The sequence below is a fragment of the Coffea eugenioides genome, chromosome 1 (assembly GCF_003713205.1).
Source record: "Coffea eugenioides isolate CCC68of chromosome 1, Ceug_1.0, whole genome shotgun sequence".
NCBI lineage: Eukaryota > Viridiplantae > Streptophyta > Magnoliopsida > Gentianales > Rubiaceae > Coffea > Coffea eugenioides.
Window position 1 is genome coordinate 10,519,933 of NC_040035.1, and position 19,711 is coordinate 10,539,643.

The window sequence follows — 19,711 nt, forward strand, 5'->3', positions numbered from 1 at the left end:
CACACAGTACAGGTTGAGTTTGTGGGTGTTAATGAAAATGCATGTCGATAATGGTATTTTGTGTTAAAGGTTGATATAATTGCATTAGCCACACTTATAAAAACTGTGTATATGAATGTTAGAATAATGTTTATCGTCTGCATTTTGTGAAAGTTGTGAGGTAAAGTATGGTTTGTTAACTGAAATGATCGTGTATATATGTTTTGTTCCATTAGTAGACGATCAGTATTTATGTTACAAACGAAAGCATATGGGGAGGCTGAAAAAAAATGTTAAGCGACCATGGTTAGAAAAAATATTGAACAACCACACAGGGGTTGTAACTATAGGGCAGGATGTGGCTCTTAAAACTCATGACATGGTGCAGGAAACAGATAACGGAAAAATGGGAATGGATGGTTGCGACAGGTTAAGGTCATTTGACCTTAACCAAGAACCTGAGTGTGACCGAGACACATTCATTGAAGAAAATGGTGGTTCAATAGGAGGACACGAAGATGAGGAGGCAGATGAATTGGTGGGCGCAATAGGCGTGGATGACGTAATGAAATTAACATTTGACACGGAAGAAGAAGTTAGGGAATTCTATAATTTGTATGCGAAACTAAGTAGATTTGGGATTCATAAAAGTAATGCCAAACAAGATGCAGATGGCATTTCAAGATTTAGAAAATGGGTATGTTGCTGTGAAGGTTACAGGAATGAAAAGTGGTTTAATTATGAAGACCGGAAAAGAGAAGCAAAACCAATCACAAGAACCGGGTGTGGGGCTTGCTTTCGCGTGAAATATGACATAGAATCGGTAAAGTATGTGGTGACACGTTTCATTATGGAGCACAATCACCCGCTGGCATCAGAGGCAAGTGTGCAACACATTAGGTCGCATAGAAAAGTGAGCGATGCAGAATATGCGCAGGCAAAAAGTCTAAAGTTGGTTGGGGCCAGAATATGCCAGATAATGAAACATTTTGTTATCAAAGCCGGAGGGTATAGTAACGTGGGATTTTGCATTAAGGATCTGTTAACCGAATGGACGAGGAACGTAGAAAAAATATTTTTAATGGTGATGCAGAATGGGCACTTGGGTTCTTGGCAGCGAAGAAGGATGTCGATGACATGTTCTTTTATAAATATCATGTAGATAACGAAGGAAGATTGGCAAGGTTGTTTTGGGCAGATTCTAAATCTTGTGCGGACTTCAGTATATTTGGAGATGTATTAGTGTTTGATACAACGTACAAAACAAATAAATACCACAAGCCACTAGTTGTACTTGCAGGGGTAGATAACCATTTGAACAGTACTATTTTTTGCCGTGCACTGCTATCAGATGAGAGGATTGAAACATATGAATGGGTGCTAAATACATTTGTAGAGGCTATGAAAGGTAGAAAGCCAGTAGCAGTGATGACAGATGGGGACAGTGCAATGCGAAGAGCCATAAAGAATCTTCTCCCGGATGCTTGTCACAGGCTATGTTCGTGGCACTTGCATAGAAATGCACGGAGTAATATTCGGTGCGAGGAGTTTAATAACAGGTTGTATAACCTGATGGCGAGAAAGTGTAGCACTCTTGAGTTTGAGAATCGGTGGGTTAGGTTAGTTAATGAATGTGGGGTAGTAGAGAATGAGTGGGTGAAGAAGTTGTACCGTAGGAAAAGGTTATGGGCAGAGGCATATTTACGCGGTCATTTTTTCGCAGGTATGAGAAGTACTCAAAGGTGTGAGAAAATGAATGCTCTTTTAAATGAGTACTTGAATGAAAAAATGCGACTATATGAATTCGTTAGAAGTTTTGATTTGGCAATAGCATGGCTTCGACATACTGAGAGCAAAGCAGTTCACAAAAGCGAAAACACAAAACCAGTCTTAACCACAATCCTATCCGAATTAGAGGGGAGCGCAGCGGAGATGTTTACAAGGAATGTGTTCTTCATGGTGAGGAAGCATTTGAACAGGCAAGGACTTCTAATTTCTGAGGGCTGGAGCGAGGAGGGAGGGAGTCGTACATATTATTACTCGAAATATGGTGGACACGAAATAAGTTGGAGGGTGGATTATGATAGGTCAATGGAGAAACTAATCTGCTCTTGCATGAAATTCGAGTCAAAGGGGATTCCTTGTGCTCACATGTTTCGCGTGATGGTGGTAGAAGGAATGAACAGGATCCCAGAAGCATGCATTTCGAAGCGGTGGACAAAGGGAGTTTACTGTACTAATAATGGAATGAAAGCATTTGTTGCAGACGAACAGTTGACACAAATGGCCTGATATGGCACTTTAAAGTCCAGTTGTAATACTATGTGTTACTATGCCTCCTACATGGATGATGCGTTTAATGACCTGCAGCAGATGTTTGACAAGCATTCTGTGGACCTAAAGGAGAAGTGGATTGACAGGGGATATGGGGGAGATGGATTTGCAATGGATTCAAGAGTGAGAAACGATAGAAGTAGAAGAACATTCGGGCTGTTAGATCCCAGGGTGTCCCGGTCTAAAGGTAATCACAAGCATGCAGAAGCAAAGAAGAAAAGAAAGTGTGGTCATTGCAGGTACTATCGGAATTGCATACGCAGTTATACAGTAGTTAATTGATAAAATACATGAAGTAGACAGGGAAGGTAATAATGAAGAAGTGGGTATTTTTCGTTCTTATTATCAACAGTAGCAAATAAACACATAATTAAAAGTGCATACAAAGTATACAAAGTTATTGGCAATGCAAGAAAGTTGAAGTGGTGTAATGTTAGCATTGTGCTTAGTTGACGTGATTACTTGCAGTCACAAATGATTTGACATGTGATATATGGGTTGAAGATTGCAGGCAGGCCACAACCAACGAACATGCTCATACAAAAAGAATTCGCACAACACAGCAGTTCATGATGATTATATAGAAAATTGTTTGGATGACTCGCTGGAAAAATCATTTGAAATTGGTACGGGCTAGAGCGACTCTGGCGAATGGAGAGGACAAGCATTTGTACCATAACCATTCGGTAACGGTGGAAGGGACACAGGTGGCCAACAAAGAAGTCTAGGAGAAAGATGAGACACTACTGTTGTGATGCTTCGGTTTGCAGTTACACAATAAATAAGGCAGGTTTTGGTGAGTAGAGGTGCAAGAGTAGTCTTTCGATGAAACAAGTACGGAATTGTATAAGGGGAACGGTTTGTATCTTTCCTTCGCATTAATTTGTTTTGAGCATGAGAAGGCTACAAGGTATTCCTGAATGCGGGGAATGCTGGGTACATGTTGTGGTGGTGTTTTAAAAAATTTTATCCCGTTACCATTGAAGTGTAAATAATGTAAGTTTGAATGTGTCATGGGCCATTGTAAGCTGTTATGACCACAGCCACTCAAAGGTAGTAAACAGTCATTGTACTGATGCAGTACCTGTCGGTAAATGGCTTTGTTGTTCTTATTTCACTGCTGTTGCGTGTGTAAATCCTATTATATATTCTTTTAGGTGTGAAATGTAGAGGTTGAAAGAGATGGTATGGTTGTGAATGGAAGTAGACGAAGCACAGGTTACAGAGCAACACCGGCTTGAGGGATTGTCTTTTGTTATGTATCGGTAGGGTGAAGAGTATTCAAGGTTGCTAGGTCTAGATGGGTAAGTCATTGGAGTTCCACCGAAGGGGTGATGCACAGAAGGATCACCAGTGCATGACTGTCATGATTGCGTCGTAAGCACTGCTGTAGCAAATAGTGCTACTGCACTTGGTTAATAGGAGAGTAAGTAGTTGACAAATTGTTTATTAGACGAACCAAACTTGTTACGGTCCTTTTTTGTAAATAGGAAATTAAGTGGAAGCGTATGTTGCGCAAAATCTCTTCGTGGGATAGACGTTTTTCGAAGTGGCTACTTGGGAATCAGCTTCAGTTGCCCAACTTTTGTAAACTGGTGCCTTACGCTGCTGCTATAAACTGCTTTTACGATATGGGCTGTTTGTTCCTCTCCTTGCTATCCTAACTAATGACCGTAAGGCCCAACGCCTTTTCTTTTGCCCATCGTTCCATTCAGGTGTAGGAACAGTAACTTCTGTTTCTCCCCATCTATTTTCATTGCTCACAATGCTTATGCGTCTCTTCAGTGCACCAATAACAATAGTATTATTAGTTATATGTATTATATATGTATATTAATTTATGTAATATAATTAATATTATGAATTATACTAATAATTATACATATTTACTAATAGAAATTATTAATTAGTTCGAGTTACTTTATTAATACATTTGTACTAATATATTTAATTAGCCAATAACTATCAATTACGATATGGTTTGTAATATATTTATTAGGGATAATTTAAGAAACCTCCCCTGAGGTTTCTGACAATTTCACTGGCACCCCTTGAGGTTCTCAAAATTTGACTGACCTCCCTTGCCTTTGAGTTATTGGGTCCCTTAACTGACATCATGAAGGCCAAAATTACAAATATATGGTATGAAGTTGGGATTTATTACTGATGTTTGGGTTTATTATTACCGTTTAGTTGGAGAAAAAGGCATCTACAGTGATTAATGAAGCCTAACAACAATAACACAAATTTAGAGAGTAATACATGAAGTAAAGCTGGAATAGGAAGTAAGGCAACATTTTTTGTGCCATTATTGTGGCTGCTGTTTCAGTTAGAAATGTTTTTAAGTAAAATTCAAAAAATGGTACAGTAATTTCTTATGAAAAAAAAAGTAGTAGGTTATCTACGTAATATAAATAAAAAATAGTTTAAAAAGGAAATATCCCATAAAGTACCAACTCTTTATGACTTTCCTGTATTACATGAATGAAGTACCACGTTTTGTATGAACATTTTATTATAAATCATTTAATTTACTTTAAATACATAAATATTTGCAAATAAAATTCATAAGCCGTTACAGAAACATCTTTACGAAAGAAAAACTAGCATTTTTTGAATTATTTAATATAAATGAAATATTTTAAAGTAAACAAAAAAAATTGTCCATAATATACCAGTTCTTTACGAGTTTCTTCCATTATATGAATTAAGTACTAGCTATTTAAGAGTACTTGACTTTGAAGTAGAAGCGCAACTTTGAAATACGCTATTTTAATTTTAGTAAATTTGTTTATGTATGAAAAATTGGTTAACTATCGCAGTGAATTCAAACCCTGCTTATGTATCGAATAAAAAAAGTACTCCAGGTCTGCACTAAAACACCAGCTCTTTATGCCTTTTCTCCATAAATTATCCGTTTTCCCATTTTTCCATAAGCTAATTCAGGGGATGTTTCTGAAATTATCCCTTACAATATATATGTGTATGTAAGATTAATAATTTATATAATAATAAATATGTTTATTATTATGCACATAAGGTTGCTAAATGATTAAATTTAATATCTTATATATGTTATAACTGTGTAAAATATTAGTTAATTAGTATTTATATATATTATGTAATTATAGATAGATATTTGTAATTTCTTTGAGGGGGTTTACTCTCGGAAAAATGTGCAGTAGGAGTTTAGTCTTGAAAATTTACAGAGGAAGTTGTTGAAGTGAAAGAAAAAGGGAAATGTGTCTTGTGCCCAAAGTAACGAAACAGAGGTGAACACGATTAATTTTTTTTACAGCATTTGTACATTTCCATTGGAGTACAATATTTCACGTAACTTGTTTGCACACGATTAATGAATTTATTATTAATTATAACAATTATGCAATGTCCGCGTCATGTACGTAATCTAAATGCCTATGAACTATAGAAAAAATTCCACATGTTTACTGACACTCCATCCGAACAACTTTGATACACCAGTTTTTTTTGGTGACATAGTTTAACAAAAATTGGTATACCTTGTGGGAACAATCCACTTAGGTAGCAATGCTTCGTCAGCCTCCCTCACACTAATTACTGTACAACTGTGTGGAAACTTGAACTCATATTCTTGTGTTGGAGTTGCATTCATACAAAAGGGTTTTCTGTCATGATATAAATAAATTCGAAAAATGTAATGCATTAAATGTGATAGATTTATAGTAACAACAACTTCCATTTAAATTATTTTGTTGTAATATTTAATTTCACTGCAAACTTCAATTGCAGGTGAAGAACAATTTGGGACAGACGAAAAATAAGAACAGGACTATGAATTAGTTGTGAGAAATTTACAGTGACAAATTTTCTCTCAAAGCAGTTAAACGGTACAAATTTAGACAAACAAGTTCAACGTTACCAATTATCTGTCAACTGTTAACATTTTCCGTGTTCAAGTTTAAAATTGTATTAGAATTACACAACACACATGGCGATTGCTCACAGCTTGGCTTTGTTGGTGGGGACTCCCGACTAGTTTGCATACTCATTCCTCTGGCTACACAACCTTGTTTGCGGTTATGGGCCATGGGTGCTCAGTCTTTGGCATTATGAATTCCCTGACATTCCTACGCTTTGCCTCTACCAAGCTCATCCGTAAATGTCTGCGTCCCGGCACTTGTGTTCGGACGCTTAGAAACACAGGATTCCCGGCCACCAATTCCACCGCGAAGGCAGCGTTTCCCTATCCCCTTTTGGAGCTTCAATGCAGTTTCCAAAATTACCTGTATTTGATGTAACCTTTGGTCCACCACTTGTGAGTTGTCCGACACATTGGATGCCAAACGAAATATTTCTGCACTTTTTTCTAAGACTTTCTTTCTCAGGCCCATGCACTGAACAAGCAGGTCCTCGTACCAGTGTCTAGGCACCTAAGCGGAAACAACACAGATGGCTGCATTAATTTTAGAAGTACAGGGCGAAGAATGCCATACCACATCACCAACAGCACATGGAAGAGGCAACCCTATTATATCGCCACCAACTCCGTGAATGCCCTCTTCCTCCAGTGATCCATCAGTTTGTATGCACAACACAGACCAGGGAGGGTAATTAATTGGATGTTTCAGTGACGGTGTTGTAGCCTCACTTAGTGGCAACTGGTCACATATATGAATTACGCACTCCTTTCCACTGGGTGGTAACGTGGAGGAAGTCATTGGTTTCATTAGCCTGCTGCGCACAAACTCGTCATACGTAGCATATGGAGGGGGATCTGGGTATAGGCTTGCAATGGGCAGTCCATGAAGCACATCATGTAGCCTGTTTCCCGAAATTGTATCAGTGATGTACATATCTGATGGCCGATGGGGAGGTTACTTTGCACATATACCTGCATATACCTGCCTAATAACCCTCTCGCCCAAGTAGTAAAATCTTCCCATGGGGCCATCCAAAAGCAATCTCGTTGCAGTTAGTTCCTTGGATTTGAGATACCGATTCGGTAGTGCCATTGCAGGGAAGGGCAGCCAGTTGACCTATGACACACAATTAACAAGCGATGTAACATTGGTTTGTTCAACAGGCGGAACAAATTCATAACAACTGTTAACACTTAGGCGGTAGAAACTATTGGATGTTCTAAATACGGGAATGAACGTTTTCCGGGTTAATGGTGTCAATTGCGCGGCGAAAATGTCGACCGTAGACGGTGATTGTCGGTTGGCTCTATTACACGAGCGCCATCGCCACATTTTGGGCAATACGTCCCTCTCGTCCTGTTTTAGTTTATACGGACTTATCTGAAGAATTTCATAAGCCCACACCTACACGTGGTCGTACAAATTATGTCCACCGTTCGAGATGAACACTAACTGCCAGAAAAGTTTATGTAACGGAACATGAAAATGTCGAATTGACACAGAGTGAAGGCAATTTTGGACTTACCTCCCAAACGAAGCTGTAGCCGCCAAGGCTTTTCGTCAGGCTTCGGGAGACGGCGGACATAAATCTATACAAGGTTGCCATCCCCGCCCCTCCCCAGTTATAATCCCCTATACGATCTACGTCCTCCAGCGCAGGCAGACAGCACAGGTGAATTGTTTCGGCCGTGTTGCTAAGTAAAGTGCGGCCAAGCATGTATAGAATGAAAGCTCTAGTCAGATCTGCCAGCTGGACATCGTCGTTCTCGTCAATCGCCTTGTCTTTGTAGAATGACAATATATCGGTAACTCTAATGGCACCACCAGAAGCAAAAGCTGGCACCCAACCCAATTACTCCTTGATGTAATTGGCATTTTCCCTAACATTGTAATCCCACGGAATGGGCAAGCCGCCCACTGCAACATCGGTTATACAGGTGAAGTCCAAGGGTATCAGTGTCATCTCTCCGAAAGGCAAGTGGAAGGAGTTTGTTGAGTCCCACCATCGCTCCGCAAGTGCGACAGGCAACTTCCTATCTCTATCGGCCACGGGCAAGTGGCTCAGAAAATCCCCAAACCCAGCACTAACAACTTTCGCGGCCACCTTACGAGGCAGCCTCTTCCACCACTCCATAATTTCGACTGACGACCCTCTAGGATAAATTGAATAGACTTCTTGTGCATTAATGTAGAACCAATTCAGCCATTTATATATATGTATAAACCAAATGAGGACTTAGGGCAAAATAAGCACAAGTAATTGTCGACATTGATTCTGCAACATTTACCCCCTGTGCAAGGAAAATGTGTGATATGTGGCTTTTTTTATCAACCAGCAGGTCTTGCGAGTGTTCTTCATCACGCGGTGGCCGGTAGCGATGGAGCCTGCCCATCGTACGGCTGTTGGAGTTGGATTTTGGACGAATATTGTGATGGCATAGCCTATCACAAAATCCCTATCACCCCACCCGCGATTATGAACAGCTTTGCCGTTAAGTGTTGCGGCCTTGTAGGTGCGTAGGCGTCTTTCTTCGTGAGAAATTTGAATAGTTAGACATTTTGGACGGCTGTGGCCAGGTTGGGCGTGCAATGCCCTTGTACCTTCTAAGTAAGGTTGCAAATTGGGAAAAATGTGTTACAGTGACGGTCGGCGCGTGTGCTAAGTATGTTTTCATTGGCCTTTACATACATACCCTTTTCAGTTTTACTTGGACGACTAAGGAAACAATATTGTGGCCAACTTGCGCGTCGTAAGCAATTAAATGTCTCCGAACATTTCATTATAGCAAGGGGGGAAATTGGATTAGAAAAGATGAAAAATTTGAATTTAAAAACACAAACCGCAATTTCGAGGCATTAACAGCTAAAATTGAAAAGCACCTGTAATGGATGGTTCGGACGATAAACGAATACGGGTTGCCACAACTCCAATGACACTTCTATGTTGACACGGGTTAATATTTCAAATCAAAATAATATTCGACATATATTCATATATTGTGGTACAAATTAATAAACATATCTATACTACCACTTTTTGAAGAAGAGATGCTTAATATTTCGGAAAAAAGTAATCTAGAATCATGTACATGGTAACAGAATTTTTAATGCATTTAAAGAGACAGTTAGCATGGGTGGTAAGATGAAAAGTGTTTCTTAAATAATTCAATGCATCAATATTGGACAGAACATATTATGTTAAGATCCATATATAAAAAACCTATAATAAAAAACAAGGATCTCAAGTTCTCAACCAATTCATTTTGTTCCCTTTTAAAAAAAAATCATTCTCCTATCTTGTGCCCCTAAAATTGTTGAATGCATTTACTTTACCATTTTTTACAAATTTTAACGTCGTATTTTTAAAAAAATCTCCGCAATATGTGTTTTTAGACTTCTTACAAATATTCAAAATCACAATCATCTATATCGTATCCCTTCAATCCCCTTTATTTTCTATTCCCATTTCCATCCATCCCTGTAACCCATACTTTTTTGGCAATCTTTCCTGTCACTCTTCAACTTCTCACCATTTTGTTCCCTCCCTCCTCCGCTTATACCTAACCTCTAAATTCATGTCGCTGCGACCCCGTACATTTAACTTTATGTATCATAATAAAATTAAAAAATTATTACAATGTCATGAATTATTAGTATGTCAGAATGAAAATGAAAAACTAATAACACAGTATAATATCCTCAAGTACTACAATATATATATATATACATGGCTTTATTGTTATGTATATAATGTAGCAATCCACATTTTTACATATGAAGACAGATATAACAATACATAAAATAATCATTGCTACCAAAATTCACCTTGTACCATTTGGGTTTTCCACTCTTATTACAATCTAATATCAAATTTGGGTCAGATATATAAAAATGAAGTTGTATTTTAGGGTTAACATGTTCTATATCTTTCTCTTAAAGTATAATGTTACTTTTTTGAATGTGGAGTGTATAATCTCTCTGTACTGATCTATAATGTTCTGTAATGGTACCTTTTTATATTCTTTCCATACCAAACTAAAGTTTTATCACAATATTGTACGCACTACTTTGGATTTTAATACTGCCATGTTTGTGATCTTTTAAATGCATGACATTATTTCCCTTTTATTTGCTAGTTAAACTTGCTCTTTTACTTAAGATCATTAAGTTAACTTCATAAAATATTAACAGCTAAGTTTTTTCTGTTACTAATAAGTTTGACAATGCTTTCCTATTATTTACCCTTCCACTTGTCAACTTCATACTAACTTCGTATATTTAAGGGCGTCACTACTTTTTTAAATTACAAAGCCATGGAAGTCACTTCTTATTTGAAAATGGAGTTATTTCCACTCAATTTTTCATTATTTGCAATTTCAACATTTGTTGTATCAGATAACAAATATAACATTGTTTCGTACTTTGTTATTAATTAAGAAAGTACGACGATTACCACTCCTTTTGTGTTATTCACACTTCAATAATCAGTATGGTCATGTAATGTTCATATAAATACTTCAGTCCGACAATATGAATTTGCTATGTAGAGTACACACATATATACATATATATGTATATATATATCGTTTGTAGTACTTGATGATATTATGGATATTATCAGTTTTCACGTCCATTGTTACATCAAAATAATTGCAACCACATGTAATCAATTATCAATCGTATATATAATTGCAACCACATGCAATCAATTATCATTCTTATACTTGTATCATGACACGTAAGATACAATGTACTGGGTCGCAGGGATTCGAATTTAGAGGTTACATATAGAGGGAGAAGGGAGGGAAGAAAATTGTGAGGAGTTCAAAAGTTACAAGATGGGTTGAAAAATTATGGGTTTCAAGGAAGGGCGGAGAAGGGAAAGAAGAATAAAGGGGATTATAGGAATATGAACAACATGATGCAAACAAATTTAGAGAGAATTGTACCATGATATAAGATATGAAAGTACTAGGAGGCGTCTGATGGATAGGGGACAGATAAAAGAAGAAGGAAATGAAGATGCGTTTTCACATTTTTGAAAACTCACCCGAACATATCAGTAAACAACTTTTTTTTTAAAATTTGTATTCAGATTTATCGGAACTGCTACCATAAATATTCACAGTCAACAATTTTATGACCACGACATACCACTTACACTTGTTTGTCAAGAAATGCAATGATCAAATTAGTTATAAATTTTTATAATAGTGCAAGTACTGGTAGATGGGTATTTCTTAATATAATTTGTCGGATATTGATACATTTTTTAAAAACTATTTCTAGTCTTCCCAACCAACCTAACCCTCTCATTCACTGTATTTAACAATCCTTCTGTTATGTAAATCATTATACATTACAATTTTTTTAGCATGTCATGCATCACTTATTTCAAATTTTCTGTATATATATACATATATACATATGTATATATATTATTTATTATTCTGTACCACAATATAAAAAGATGTAAAAATATTATTTTCATTTTCAATACAATCCCGGGCCTAGGACGTATCAAAATAGTATTGTGTCGAACTACGCATAAGTTTGGGGAAAAATTATGGAATAATTGTTGGATAATTAAGGAGCATAATGAAACTTTTTTTTGGATGATTCAGCAGCCGAATTTGTAAATTTCAATTTACGCAATCAATTCGTAGGGGACCATGACAAAATAAAATGAACATCATCGCTTATTCTACCCTTGCAAACAAATAAAATGAACAACCCATTTGCTGAACCCAACTCTTTAATTCTTTCGCTAATCTTCACATGCCGCGAATTGTGAATTACTAACACTTAAGTTTATCAAATGTAAAGAAAACTGTGAATTTGCTGATGTGTCATGACTAATATCTGCGGCTGCACAGTGCATATGGCCTGTAAAGATTGGACTAAATTTCAAGGCGGGAACACGCTTTCGTCCTTTCGCCATACGCGATTGGGACCGCCAGTGTAGCCGCCCCTAAGCAAATGTGAAGGGGCACGCTGCAGTAGTTATTCAAAAACGTTGCCTTCTAATCTCACATCGGAATTCACATTGAAAGGTCAGAAACCATTGAAGCCACACACCGTTCATTATCTGTCAAACCGTACACCTTTGTGCATCTTCTCCTATAAGCAAGACTGGCGCCAGTCTTGTCATCTTGGGGAATTACACCCCAACCGAGCTAAATTTGCTCTCTAACATAAGCTCCCTGTAACCCATGTGACTCGTATGATCACCGGAGCCAAATTTTCTGCTGCCTTAAAAAATACAACTGGTGTGCCTTACACTAGTTGTTGAAGCTAGTTGGGTCTTATTAACCCACTAACTCGTACAACGGCTTCCGTAGGCTCCCATCCAACATAGATTAAGATACAGTAAGTGATACAAATGTATTCTTACTGATGATAAAAAAAATCTCTCCTGCATGGCCCATTCAACCTAGATTAGGATACGTATTTGTTTACTTGAATGGAGGAAAGCCAAGTATGGCAGGTGTTTTATGCAAGAACTGCCTGGCATTTTATGTCATCCCAATTTCATAACGTGTTTTGGGAAAATAGGTAGTCAAAGGTCATGAAGGAGGAAAGACTTAAAGAGTTGGTGTTTTAACCTTCTCAAATTATTTCGGGGGACGATACTCCGAATTCAAGCAAATTCGCTTTGATACCTAAAAATGAGTATTCCGATTACAATGGAGCAAACCCAAGAAAAGTGTATATTGAAGTGGACAAGGGTTACTGTATAACTCAAATACATAATTTGATTAGTGGTACTCTGCTTAAATGTGCACTGTGGTATTATTTGTGAACATGAAAGCCATAAACTCCATTTTGTTTAACCGTCTTCAATTCGTTTATTGTAATAAGTAAGTTACAAACTTGTTCCAAGCAAATAGGGGTACCCTGTTATTTTTATGGAGGAAAGCCATAAAGAGTTGTTCTTGTCTACCAAAATAGATTTATTATTGTTTCAACCAAAGGAGGAACTGAAGCCGTTAAAGTAAAAATGAGTACCGTCATGTTATAACGGAGGATAGGCAGAAAATAGCTGGTGTTTTATTCAGAAATATTTTTATTTGTATTTTATCCCTTAAATTAAGTTATGTATGGAACAATGGGTATTGTTTTGTTGTAATGGAGGAATGCCGTAAACAGCTGGTATTTTCTCTGAAAACGTTTGCATTGTTATTCGACCCACAACTAAATGTATTTGTAGAAGGGAAAATGAGTACCCTGTTGTTCTAATGGCGGAAACACATAAAAAGCTGGTATTTTATTGAAAAAATCATTGTTATTATTGTATTCGAAAAAACATGTCTGTCTACAGAAATGGGTACTCTGTTCTCATATGGAAATCGAACCCGTCCACAGTTGGTCTTCTACAGCGAAGTAGTTCAATTCAGAAATATGCATGCGATTTGGTTCTTCTAATTTTTCCAAATAAAAATTTAGATGCAGTGCCAACTGTGACTTATTATCGCACTAACCTAACTTAGGCTCACTAATGATACAGTTCGTTAACCGTAGTCCGCAAAAGGATGCCTGAAAGAGGTCAAAGTGCTCTTAACCACTCAGTCGATGCACTGCAAGCTCCTCCATTTAAACTCAGGTCCGTCATCCATATCTTGTCCTATAAGAGTTTCACATAACTAAACTTCTTCCTTGCATGTCCATTCACCCCCGCATTGGTTTCGCACAACAGCCTTCGCTATTGCATGCCGCTTCAGCTTCATACAACTACCTTCTATAAGTTTCGCATCTTTCTTTACCACCTGTAACATGTAACTAGACGAAAGATTCGCTTCGTTCTGTATGTTCTAACCCCTGAACCTTCCAACCTCCTCGTAACATAATCCTTTTCCAGACTGACTCATGGCACTTCGACGACTTCCTGAAATACATGTCCTGAACAACGGAGGCATGGTCGGCTACTTTCAAGATGAGGTCTTACCATTTCACCACATTGGAGTGAAGTGGAAGTTGAGGAAGCGCTGGTTCGGATAGATAGGTTTCCCGGAGCGGAGTTTCCATAGTCGATGCTAGTGTCGTGCATCTCCGTTCGCAACCCCATTGCGAACGAGGAAGTATTCCGGTCGCTGGTCAAGTGGCGCCGTCGTCCACTCCCCCTTATGCAGAGCCTGAAGGCGTTTTACATCATGACCTACAATGCCTGGTTTGTGGGCAAGGAGGAATTTGTTGCACATTTCCTCGGTCTAAAACCACTGCTCCATGCCGACGTGTGGATCCTCTTCGGCGCCAACTTTGAAAACTGGTCTGTAACACGGTTTCTGGCTAAACAGGGGTATCCCGCTAGTATGACACGAAACGTTGCCATTGCGGACAACCTTCACACCGGAACCATTTGCTGGAATCCATCAGCTGTAGAGATCACGTTTGAAGACAGAGATGCTACTGACAGTCTTCTCCTTACTGTGCGGCGCAAAAAATACTGTAGCTTTCTCAGGGTAGCTACCACGGTTGCCTCCTTAAACCCTATGTTTGGTCTTATTGTGGAGCGTTTCGAGTGAACGTTCGCAGGTACAGCGGTGTGCTTTTAATTTTTTTTGTTCAACATCATATTTGGATGGTGGGTGGTTTTTTGTTCATGGCCCTTGCTGTTGTTGGGCGTACCATGCATGGTTTTGATTGTTAGCGTATGAAGGGTAGGGGTTAGGGGATGATAATATGCAAGGTCTGAAAATTAGGAGTGCACCGTTTGTCGGATATGTAAGCGGAAGTACTTAAATCCAAATATATAAGTAAGAACTTGTTTCGTCGTTCAACTCCACAAATTTCGCTGTGATAAACCTAACAATGCTGTGCCACATCCCAATTGGTTGTACGTAAGCTTCAGCTTGTTTAGTTGCCTGGCTAAGCTGAAGTTCATATTTAACAACGCAACGATTGCCATCCCAGTGACAAATGACGTTCATCGATCAATCAACGATCCCTAGTACCCCATCCGCAAACATATTTTGGGGATCAAAAGGAACAGGCATTTCGGAAAACCACATAATGCACAATGTAAACAAAAACCAAATACGGAAACCTAGTATGTTATATAACGCAAAATCACCATTTAAATAGTAACACTCCGCCGGTTGGGCCAACTCAGTCGCACATGCGGCAACCACCGGTTGACAATGGATGGACAAAAGGCAATGCCACAGCAGTAGCAACCAAAAATACAAGAGGCTGTAAACGAGCCTAAATGCCCATTCTATCCTTACGGACACCATAGTCCAGTACTGTACAGGGGGGGTTTGGAGGGAATGCAATCAACGCCAACACATTTAGTCACGGTTTCAGAACCAGAACAAGGACTACCGCCACCACAGCTACCACAGCAATGTTAAGGATCGTCACGTTCCTTTGCATGCTTCTCAGTTCAGCTATGATGGCAGACACCTCCGCCGCGGGTGTATTGGTGACGGGGGCGATACTTGACGGGGCGGGATCGGGAACTTCAAACCCCGTTGCTCGTGCAAACTCATCACACCAGTCAATGAACGTTCGACAGGGGCTCTGCAATACAACTACCTTAGCAATCTGAAATTTTTGTTCGGAACAGTTCAACCGAAGAACTTACCAGGGCGTTAGCGCAGCGATAGTAGTGGCACCCCCTGTTTGCTTCAAACTTCCAGACAACACGAACTGCACAGCTTCGACCACAATTGAAATATAATGTAGGCCAGACCGTGCTATTGACCGACCCGGCTGAAGAGGAAGAAGCCATTCGCAAAGGTTAATCTCCTCCGCTACACCGCCTAACTTTATCTCTGCCAAACACAAGGACACGACATTCCCACGGTGTCGACGGACAGTGCCTTTAACAAGAATTTGGGGGTTGGAAGGAATAGGTTTTCCCCAACAGTAGTCAACACATTTGTTTGCATATTTGGGTTTGGAATGAGGTTATTGTTTGGTTAAGTACTTGGAGTCTCCCATCATGTGTAGTTGATGTTTCGGAACGAATACAATAAATATGAATAATCTCACAAACCTCCCCTGAGGTTTCTGACAATTTCACTGGCATCCCTTCAGGTTCTCAAAATTTCACTGACCTCCCTTACTTTTGAGTTTTTGGTAACAATGCAGTCCAAATCTGATTACAATTTTATTTTCATGCGTGAGAAGGTATTTTTATTCCCTGGATGCCCTTTTGGTCCTTGTATTAGTAGAAGATTGAAAGAAGAATAAATTATTAGAATGATTACTAAAGTTGAGGGGTTATAAGTACAATACAAAAAATTGTAAGCACCAGATGTGCCAGGAAAAATGTCGATTTTCATAAATTTTAAGTCAACTAGTAGGTTATCTATTTAACATAAAATAAGTAACTAATTAAACTAATTAAAAGGAAGAAACTCGTAATAGAGGAAACCTATACAAAATGGATATATTATGGGCAATTACCATTTTTTTTTACTTTCACGTATTTAATTTATGTTAAATACAAAATCTATTAGTTTTCCTTTCATAAAAATATTAGTATATCACCTTTTAAATTTTACTTACGTTAACTAATTGACAAATGTATCTGCTGGTTGGTAATTACATTTAACTAGAATAACAGAAATTGCATATCTAATGAAGGTGATTAAAAAATTATTACTCCTAGGCGGTAATAGAAGAAGTAATTTGGTGCCAATTTCTGAAAGTTAAATTTATGCATTTAACATAAATTAAATATGTGAAAGTTTAAAAAAGAAAAAGAAATAGCGCATAACATACCAGTTCTTTATGGAAAATTGACAGGTTTTGTAGTATGTATTGTACCGGCTTTTTATGGGAAACATACCGGCTCTATGTAACCTAGTATGTTTTCTATGTAACATAAATCAAATATGTGAAAGTTACATAAAATAAAAAATGTTATGAAACAACTAAAAGTGTGGATGTCCCTTTGTATTTCCAAGAGGATTAATTCATGATTTATTTCTATATTATGTATAGAAGTTACAATCCATTACAGGTACAATCCTCTACTCATTTTCTCTCATATTTCAATTCAATTATAGTATTTCATTTTATTAGTTTTATAACAAAAAATAATACTCTGTTCTTATAATAGAGAAAAACCTTACAGAGGATAAACACAACTCTTTATGCCATTTACCCCACTTGACGAATAAACACCAGCTCTTTATGCCTCTTCTCAATTAATGGGTTCCAGTTAGGATGTCCGTGGCAGCATACAAGGAGTCAGTCAAACACACAGTATATGTATCGGACGCGACCTTTTGGTTGCCATTTACCTCGCCGGACCTGTCTGCCAAATCTGTGCTAGTGACTTCTGGAAGCTGGTTAACGACCCATTACAGGTACGAACTAACCCTCCCTGTTTATCACTGTGGAACCTCCTTTGCTCTGCGATGAACGTCCGTCAATTTACGATGTACGTGTACTTCATGACTGTTCATGTTCCCTTGCTATCGGTGTATTGTTACGGTTCTGATGAATTAACCGTATTGACAGATACGTTGGTCGGTTTGTAAAATTATTTCGGATGATAGTTTTATGACGATAGAATGTTGCGTCGTTTGCAGGAGAAGTCGCCACTTTCCCATTTCTGTTCGTTTATCGCTATGGTTAGTCGGTCTCCCAGAAGCTGTTTGAAATAACTACCAATGATCATATGTAGGGATGTTATGGCTGTTCAATAATTACTACAGAATGTTACTTGTACCATGTTGCGAAACTTGAAGGCATGCAAGGGCACAAACCGTCAGTGTTATCTTCGGGTAAAGAAATTCGGGATATTACACCTGATCAATCATTATTGGATTTTATTAGGAAGTAGTTGTTGTTTGAAGTTTACTCCATTCTTGGGGCTTTCAGGGATTCACTCAACTGTGCCCAGTAAAAGGAGTTAACCGGACATGGCCAACGAACAAAAAGAGAGTTCAAGAACCTCCATTCTCTCCCTTCCGACCGAGGTGCTATCCGAGGTGCTTGTACGTGTCGCATCTTCTTCATCCACTGATCTTTTTCGGGCAAAACTATGGTTCATTTTGCTATTGATGATACAAACAGGAAGAGGCGCATTCTTGTTTGACATGTGCTTTTCGTTTGAGTTTAATGGATCATTTCTCTTATTTTGCAGCTGTAAGTTGTTTTACGAAGTTTCGGAGGCAGACAACATTTACCAGCGGGTGTCACTCGACAAGTTTGAAATCGTTCCGTGGCAAAAAAATGACAAACTGTCGAGGTTCTTGAAGAAGTGTAGAGAAAGCAAAAATCCAGAAGCCTTGTATCGAAAAGGAATGGTAAGCATCGGGCCGATCTTCCGTTTGCTTGAATATTTTGCCTTTTCATTTGAAGTTGGTAATGAACAATTTAGTCATGTACAATATAACTCCTGCTCAACGTTACGACAAGTTGGGTTGCTTTGGAACGTAAGACGCAATAAGTGGGAAAATTCGGTAATGTTTTAAATGGAATAGTAATGAACTAATATTCCACAAGCATACTTGAGTTACAAAATTTCTAGACTAACCTCACATCATCTCTTTCATTTGAACTTCATTGTGATTTTGGTCTGCACACTTTACCCCTAAAAGATTGGCCTACAACAGGTTACTACAGCTTTGGGCCCCAGTAAATAATTTTTGTCCCGCAGCCACTGTTCCGCCTGCACTTTTTAACTTTTTCGTTAATATTTCAATCAGTTTTACGCAACACTGTAATATCAACCTTGCACTGCTTAGGTTGATTATTTTACGGACAAGCATAAGGACTCAGCATTGGAATGCCTGGAAGAAGCTGCCAATTCAGGCCATGCCGATGCTGCATATGCGCTGGGAATAATTTACATCTTTTTTGGTGGGGATGAGTTAAAGTGCCAAGGTATTTTACTGCTGAGCAGGATGAAGAAATCCAGAATTCTGAAAGGCAGAGTGAAACTTTGCCGTGAAAATTTGCGAGCGCTACTGAGGATGATATGGGTCAAGAATCCTATGTTTCTAAACCCAACGCTCATTTGTTGTGCCATGACACATGACAAGAAAACATCTTCATGGCCTATGGATGCCGATGACATGGAGGAGAGTACATGTGAAGGCTGCGCTTGCGATGAAGAAATTGGAGCAATTTGTGCTGCCCTACCTTATCGTTAGTGTATAAGATTGAATGTTGAGAACTCATTTTACTGCACAAATTTGTCACCATCGTGTACAAATTAATTATGTTTGGCAACTGAATTGACCGCTACTTCTTACTCTCTTAATATTACTGGTATGAAAAGCTAAATAGCTTATCTTGGCCCTTGTATGTTCTGTATTTGATCGAATCATTCATGAAGTTAGTATGACGATTTTCTAAAAATCCGGTGCGTTAACAAAATATTAGCACACTGAAATACGATTGGTGTTTTAGGGTCGTCGGAGGAGATTGGGCGGTAGTCTACAGGGCTCATTACGGTCTATATTTAGCAATGTACATATACACGTAAAAGTACCTTCAATACATTATTACATTTTTTTTTAATCCGGCTAACCTCG

The 19,711-nt window shown here is 38.3% G+C and overlaps 2 protein-coding genes across 2 annotated transcripts; both read left to right on the forward strand.

Moving 5' to 3' along the window:
- Nucleotides 1-385: 385 nt before the first annotated feature.
- On the forward strand, nt 386-2,271 carry LOC113767628 (protein FAR1-RELATED SEQUENCE 5-like). The gene is made up of 2 exons (XM_027311786.1): nt 386-863; nt 1,016-2,271. The coding sequence occupies exons 1-2, from the start codon at nt 386-388 to the stop codon at nt 2,269-2,271; spliced, it is 1,734 nt and encodes a 577-aa protein (XP_027167587.1).
- A 15,820-nt stretch (nt 2,272-18,091) lies between these two features.
- LOC113767638 (putative F-box protein At1g67623) lies at nt 18,092-19,327 on the forward strand. Its single transcript, XM_027311798.1, has 3 exons — nt 18,092-18,216; nt 18,316-18,478; nt 18,920-19,327. The coding sequence occupies exons 1-3, from the start codon at nt 18,092-18,094 to the stop codon at nt 19,325-19,327; spliced, it is 696 nt and encodes a 231-aa protein (XP_027167599.1).
- The last annotated feature ends 384 nt before the right edge of the window (nt 19,328-19,711 follow it).

Bases quoted from the DNA above. Each gene is read 5' to 3' on its own strand.
- LOC113767628 (XM_027311786.1), top strand. From the start codon at position 386: ATGGGAATGGATGGTTGCGACAGGTTAAGGTCATTTGACCTTAACCAA. The intron at 864-1,015 runs GTGTGCAACACA...TTTTGCATTAAG, and splicing joins CCCGCTGGCATCAGAGGCAA to GATCTGTTAACCGAATGGAC.
- LOC113767638 (XM_027311798.1), top strand. From the start codon at position 18,092: ATGGCCAACGAACAAAAAGAGAGTTCAAGAACCTCCATTCTCTCCCTT. The intron at 18,217-18,315 runs GTTCATTTTGCT...CTTATTTTGCAG, and splicing joins CTTTTTCGGGCAAAACTATG to CTGTAAGTTGTTTTACGAAG. The intron at 18,479-18,919 runs GTAAGCATCGGG...TGCACTGCTTAG, and splicing joins CCTTGTATCGAAAAGGAATG to GTTGATTATTTTACGGACAA.